Here is a 6,078-nt window from a genome sequence, read left to right as displayed (position 1 = left end):
TTGCAGGATTCCAGAATATGTCTCCTTCCCGGACATGGGTGCTTTATAAATCACTGTCCTCTCAAGGTAGAATAGAATTACAGCCCCCAGACTTTTTGTGGTCTCCAGGGAAACAGTACTGCCCCTTGAAGAATCACCCGCAAGAGTTTTGTAGAGCAAGGAGTAAGCCACTGACTTGCCTCTGAACCAGTTCCCTCTTCCATGGCACTTGGTGCTCATGGCACCCCGCCATGGTTTCAATGCCCTGCACTAGCTCATGGCTGAGAACACAGTTATCTAGTAAGACTGTCTTGCTTGGTAGGTTCCAGAAACTTCGGGAGTCAGAGCTTCACTGGAGGAAGTAGATCAGAGGGGATGTGCCTCTGAAGGTTAGACCTCTCTTAGTTTCCTCCTTGCGCCCAGATTCCTGTCCAGCAGAAATGAACAGCCTCTTCCTCCACCCTCTCCCACCGTCGTGATATTCTGACTCACAGTAGGCCAGAAACACAAGGCCAAATGGCCATGGACCAAACTCTGTGAAACCAAGAGCCAAAATAAAAATGCCCTCCTCTCAGATGTTGATGTCGAGAATTCTATCATAGTGGTGAGGTGGTGTATGAGTGTGATCCCTTACCAATTCAACTGACAGACCCCAGCTGTCTCACGAAAGTGTCTGTCAACAAACTAGATCTGCCCATTAGTCAGACTGCCTGCCTGCCTGCTTATCCCACCAATGAACAAATGCAAGATCTCTCTGTGGTGAGAAATCCTTGAAATAGAGTCTAGACATGCGCCCAACCATGCTCTCTGGGAAGTTAGAGCCTGCATAGCTTCTTACAAGGTGATTGCCCATGGCCCTGATTCCTTCCCTGGGGAACTCTCCGTCAGTCCCCTGAATATCCAGGAGCCATAGCTTCTGGTTCCTTGTCTCTAGGCTTTCTCCAGTAAAGCCGGTCCACCAACTCTCCATCTCTCACTGATTCAGCAGGCAGCATTTGTCATGACCTCGGGGATGTGTCAGAGTGAGTAATGACCAAAGCACCTTCCCTGCGGCCACACTGCCTGCAGGTGGGGACCTGCAGGGACAGCACTTCTTTATTCTCACCTAAGCAAGATCACAGGGGCTGCCAGGGCTCTTCAGGGGTCCCCTCCCCAATTCATCCCTGATTGGTTTGGAATCTGTGAAATGTTAAAGCCTTTTCTTCCCACCCTCCTTCCGTCCTCCTTGCAAACCCTGGCCGTCTTCCACACAATTTATTATCCATCTATCCATCTTCGATCTATCCATCTGTCTGCCCAACCAACCATCTACCTATATTAACTCATTTACTCAATATTCAGTAATTATTAAACAACAAGGTGCCACAGCTGACCATTGTCAGTGAATCACTACTAAGTAGCCCTGATTAAATATGCTTTAAAGGAGTCTCTTTTTTTTTTTTTCAACTATACCACCAGAAGTACAAAGCCTCCATTCATTCTACATACTTGTATTGATCATCCACTATGTGTCAGGCACTGTGCTGGAAGGCATGGGTATGAAGAAAGGATGTGTTGTTATCTGCTTACCAAGGGAAAGTAAGCAAGCTATTAAAGTAGAGTGTGGTCCTACTTAAAGATGGTGGAGGGCTGCCGGATGGTGGTGGTGGCGGCGGCGGCGGCGGTGCACGCCTTTAATCCCAGCACTTGGGAGGCAGAGCCAGGCGGATCTCTGTGAGTTGGAGGCCAGCCTGGTCTACAGAGTGAGATCCAGGACAGGCACCAAAAGCTACACAGAGAAACTCTGTCTCGAAAAACAAGAAACAAAAAACAAACAAACAAACAAAAAAAGGTGGTGAAGGGCACAGTGTGTCAAAGAATGGAGTAACAATAACTAGCACTGGTATGGATCTCAGCAGGTGTCTGGCACTGTTCTAAGAACTGTTTATACATTAACCCATTTTCTTTGCAGAGTGGCACTTATTCCAGGGACAGGCGGAGTCTTATCTGTACTGGGTCCAGGACAAACAAGAACAAGTCGGGTAGAGGGATGGTCTGGGTATAGGTTGCTGTGATGGTTTGAATAAGAATGGCCCCATGGGCTATGTTTGGAGGCTTTGTCACCAGGGAATGGAATTCTTTGAAAGAATTAGAAGGATTAAGAGATGTGGCCTTGTTGGAGGATATGTGTCATTAGAGGTAGGTTTTGAGGTTTCAAAAGTCCATGCCAGATCCAGTCTATCTATCTGTCTGTCTGTCTCCCTGCTGCCTACAGATCAGGATATAGAACTCTCAGCCACTTCTCCAGCACCATCACCACATCTGCCTGTGAGCCCCCATGCTCCCTGTCACGATGATAATGGACTCAGCCTCTGAAACTGTAAGCAAGCCCCAAATAAAATGCTTTATTTTTATGAGTTACCTTGGTCATCTCTTCACAGCAATAAAACAGTGACTAAGAAAGTTGGTCACAGGAATCCACAAAGAAAACAAACGTGGGAAGCCTAAGAAGGCTGAAGATAAGGGCAAAGATACCTTCATCCTCTTCCCAAGCACAGCCACCACTATGCAAGACAAATAGAGTTTATCGTTCGGTCTTAGTTGGGTGGCAGAGGGTTGGTTCATTATCCGTCTACTGAGGATTTGGAAAAAGCTTGTGGATGCTTCCAAAATGTAGCTTTCACTAGGCTGAGGATTGTTGCACAAATGGTCTTGAAATTCACGTCTTCCTCTAATGTCCTAGAAACAGACAGGAGATAAAGGGGGACAAATGGCCCTGCCCTGGAAGTTTCCAAGAGGTCAGCATTGGTCATAGAGCCAGGTCAGAAGGGTTGAACACTATGAGAGCCCTTCCAAGAGGAGTAAAACATACATCAACCAGGCCAACTCGCAAGATGGACATCTCATACCCATAGCTTCTGGCAGTCCTTGGTTGCTGCCCACTCAGACCTGTTCCCCTCTACAAGTACTGCCTACCCCAACAAGCACAATCTTCTATTAATGACACCCCCATACAATGACTGACTGATGGACAGACAGAATGTCCTAGCTCCCTAAGCTGAAGCGGGAACCTCTCAGGACCATCCTTCTCAGAACCCCCATAGGGTTAGCCGGAACCCTAACCGGCACAGAATGGCATTCTGTCCCCTGCACCTTGCTATCATCCTGTCCAATAAACATCCTGCATGAAAATCTGTTTCAGGAAATGAAGCTGTGGCGATGGGCCACGTTAATCTAGGTCTTTTGATGGCGCTGCCTGAGCTAGTCAACCCTGACAAACTCTTCCTTCTCAACTGACTCTGGTCCTTCTTTGACAGCACCAAGAAGGAGCCTTGCTCACTGTTCCTTACACACCTTTTTTTCTGTACCTCTGTACACCACAGTCAAGCCTCTTCAATCTGCAACTGGCTGTAAATTTAACTAACCTGGCCTCTGACTCCATCACTACCACCACCACGGCCTTCCATCCTTTCCGAGGCACATCTTTTAAGAACCTGGTTTTTGTTTGTTTGTTTGTTTGTTTGTTTGTTTCTTCCAGAAGTCTTCCTAGGCTACCATCTCCTAAACTTGAAGAATCCAGAGTCTGAGGCACTTGAATTCTCATTTGTTGGAAATATATTATGAGTTTGTAGATGGATATTTGGTCATGCTTGTGGGTTTCTTTGAAGTCTGTATTTGTATGTGTCTCTGCTGTCAGGAATGAGTGCTTTGCTTCTCCAATAAAATGAGTGAGAGTAGAGAGTCTCCAAGGTCAAAGTTGGGGTAGGCAGTACTTGTAGAGGGGAACAGGTCTGAGTGGGCAGCAACCAAGGACTGCCAGAAGCTATGGGTCCCCCTTCATCTGTCTCCTCCATGCTCTGTGCTTAGCGACTACTTGATTGCCCACAAAAATGACCAGTGCAGAATTCATGGCAGTTCAATAACTCAGCAGGAACTCTAGCCACCTACTTCTAGTCCTGTATTTCTGTCAAAGACCTGTAAGCATAGTCCCTCAGAATTTCTGGGGAGCATGTAGGACAGCTGCCATCACTTCTGTTTTAGGGTTGGTTTTGTGGCTCAGTGGCAGACACTTTCCTAGCACGTACAAGGGCCTGGGTTCAGTCCCAAGCAAAGAAGCACTGAAGTGTGTGTGTGTGTGTGTGTGTGTGTGTGTGTGTGTGTGTGTGTGTACATGCGCGTGGTGTTTATCCATTGTAACACTGTATAAATGAAGGTCCTACTATCAAAGAGGTGAAGGGCCTTGTCCAAGAACAGCCTGGGTTCCTTACCCCTAGTCCACAGCTCCTTCTGTCACACTTTGCAGAGAGGGGGCAGCCCTGCCATGCGTGATGCGTGGGAACTGAAGAATCTGGTCTGCGGTTGAGCATCATGCTTCTGGCAGGCTATATGGCCCTCACCCATCCAGGGGGCCGGATGATGCTGGCAGGCATTTGTGGGGGCATTCCAACTGCCATTCTTTTCCCAGATGGCCATGTACAAAGAGCTCTTTCAATAGACATAATCACCAGGAAGGCCTAGGAAGCCACAGCCACAGCCTAAAGACCTGCAGAGTCCTCTAAAGACAGTGCCAAAGACTAGACCCATCTGCTGAAAATAGGGATGTAACCAAACACACAGGACTTCATTACACCACTCAGCAAAGGCGTGGGTCCCCCCTGACCTCACTTACACCCTGATGAGGGCACCAAGGACCCACAGACCTATGATCCCCACTAAGGTAGGACAAAGAGGTGAGAGAATGCTCCCTGATGACTGTTCTCTGGCAGCATGTGGACAGTTGGCTCTGGTTGGTGGGGGAGTCCTTTGAGAGCTTAAGGCAGCCTTCGTGTTGCAGTGAGGTGCACTGAAGCTCCATGGCCAGCTCTGAGCATGACTGAAGGAGCTTTGCTTTCCTTTGGCAGACTTTGGGACTGGGCATTAATATCAATAGTAGATAACAGGAACCGCCCTGACCCTGTGCCAGGCTACCCCCAAATTTTCTATTCAGGGCCTCGTAGCACCCCCATGAGGCAGGTAAGATCACTGCGCCCTCTGCACAGCAGCAGAGGCCAGGAGGCAGGAAGGAGGGGGATAACTTGTCAAGATGCCCAACTAAATGGTCCAGATTCAAATGCAGTCTTGATGTTTAGTTTCCTTGCTGTGATGCCAGCCACGAGTTCAGGGTACTCTAAAATACCATCCCTAACCCACTTTGCTGGCCCTCTACATGCAGGCTTTGATGATGACGTCAGGTGAGTTTTCTCGCAGCTTTGGCTGAGGGTTGATGGTTCTGGTTCTGGCTAGTCTCCGCTGCCCGCGAGGTACAGATTGGGAAGTGGAAAAGGCGGCAGGGCCCAGGCAGATCGCTGCTGTTCTGGCGCGGGAGGGGCGTAGTGGTCGGAGAGCCGGGCCAGGGCGCACAGCCAGGCATATTGCACTCGGCACCAGCCGCCCACTGCCACCCGGCCTCTCTCAACACGACAAAAACTGTAGCATGCTCTGGGCGCCCAGCTCCGGACTGCAGGAAGGCGTCTGAGTGAGGACGCGGGGGCGGTCACTGAGCAGCTTGCTCTGCAAGCCACATTTGTACCCACGCAGTGACCTCTGCTGGCCCTACTGGTCCTGTGCATCTGGGAATGGCCTCTTGGGAGGCAACAGCGCCCCAGGGACTCTCCTACCTCAGGATGCTTGTGTTTTGGAGAATAGGAACCCCTTAACTTTGTCCTCAGCCAGACCTGCCCTGTCCAGTTTTTATCCTCACAAAGTGGGAAGAAAGCAGAACTCCGTAGAGCTTCTGAGATACACAGGCTGAGCCAAGAGAAGTGGAATTGTCTGTCCATACTGCTCAAGGTTCTGGGTACACCCATTTGCTATCTCTGCAACTGCAAAGATAATCCTCAGGCCGGGGTCATTTAAGAACTGAGTGTAATGGGAAGTGTTATGATTCAAATGGATTCACAGGAATCATGATCCCTCCCCACCAGCACAAGCAAAGACCCCATGCATATGCACTGGACTGCTCCCTACTGGTCCCCACTGAGACTAACCTACCCTCTATGGGAACTGGGTTAGATTAACTGAGACTAACCTACCCTCTATGGGAACTGGGTTAGATTAAGTCCCCTCTCTAGGTGTGGCTTT

The 6,078-nt window shown here is 49.2% G+C and overlaps 1 protein-coding gene across 1 annotated transcript in view; it reads right to left on the bottom strand.

Annotated features, from left to right (window-relative positions):
* The window catches only part of Lamtor5 (late endosomal/lysosomal adaptor, MAPK and MTOR activator 5), a 20,492-nt gene extending 16,092 nt beyond the window's left edge, over positions 1-4,400 (bottom strand). Inside the window, exon 1 of the mRNA XM_037207308.1 lies at positions 4,356-4,400. Within this exon, the coding sequence (XP_037063203.1) occupies positions 4,356-4,400 (45 nt within the window). The remainder of the gene's footprint in view (positions 1-4,355) is intronic.
* Between the last annotated feature and the right edge of the window lie 1,678 nt (positions 4,401-6,078).

The sequence above is a fragment of the Peromyscus leucopus genome, chromosome 6 (assembly GCF_004664715.2).
Source record: "Peromyscus leucopus breed LL Stock chromosome 6, UCI_PerLeu_2.1, whole genome shotgun sequence".
Classification (NCBI taxonomy): Eukaryota; Metazoa; Chordata; class Mammalia; order Rodentia; family Cricetidae; genus Peromyscus; species Peromyscus leucopus.
This window is presented reverse-complemented; position numbering and strand designations above follow the sequence as displayed.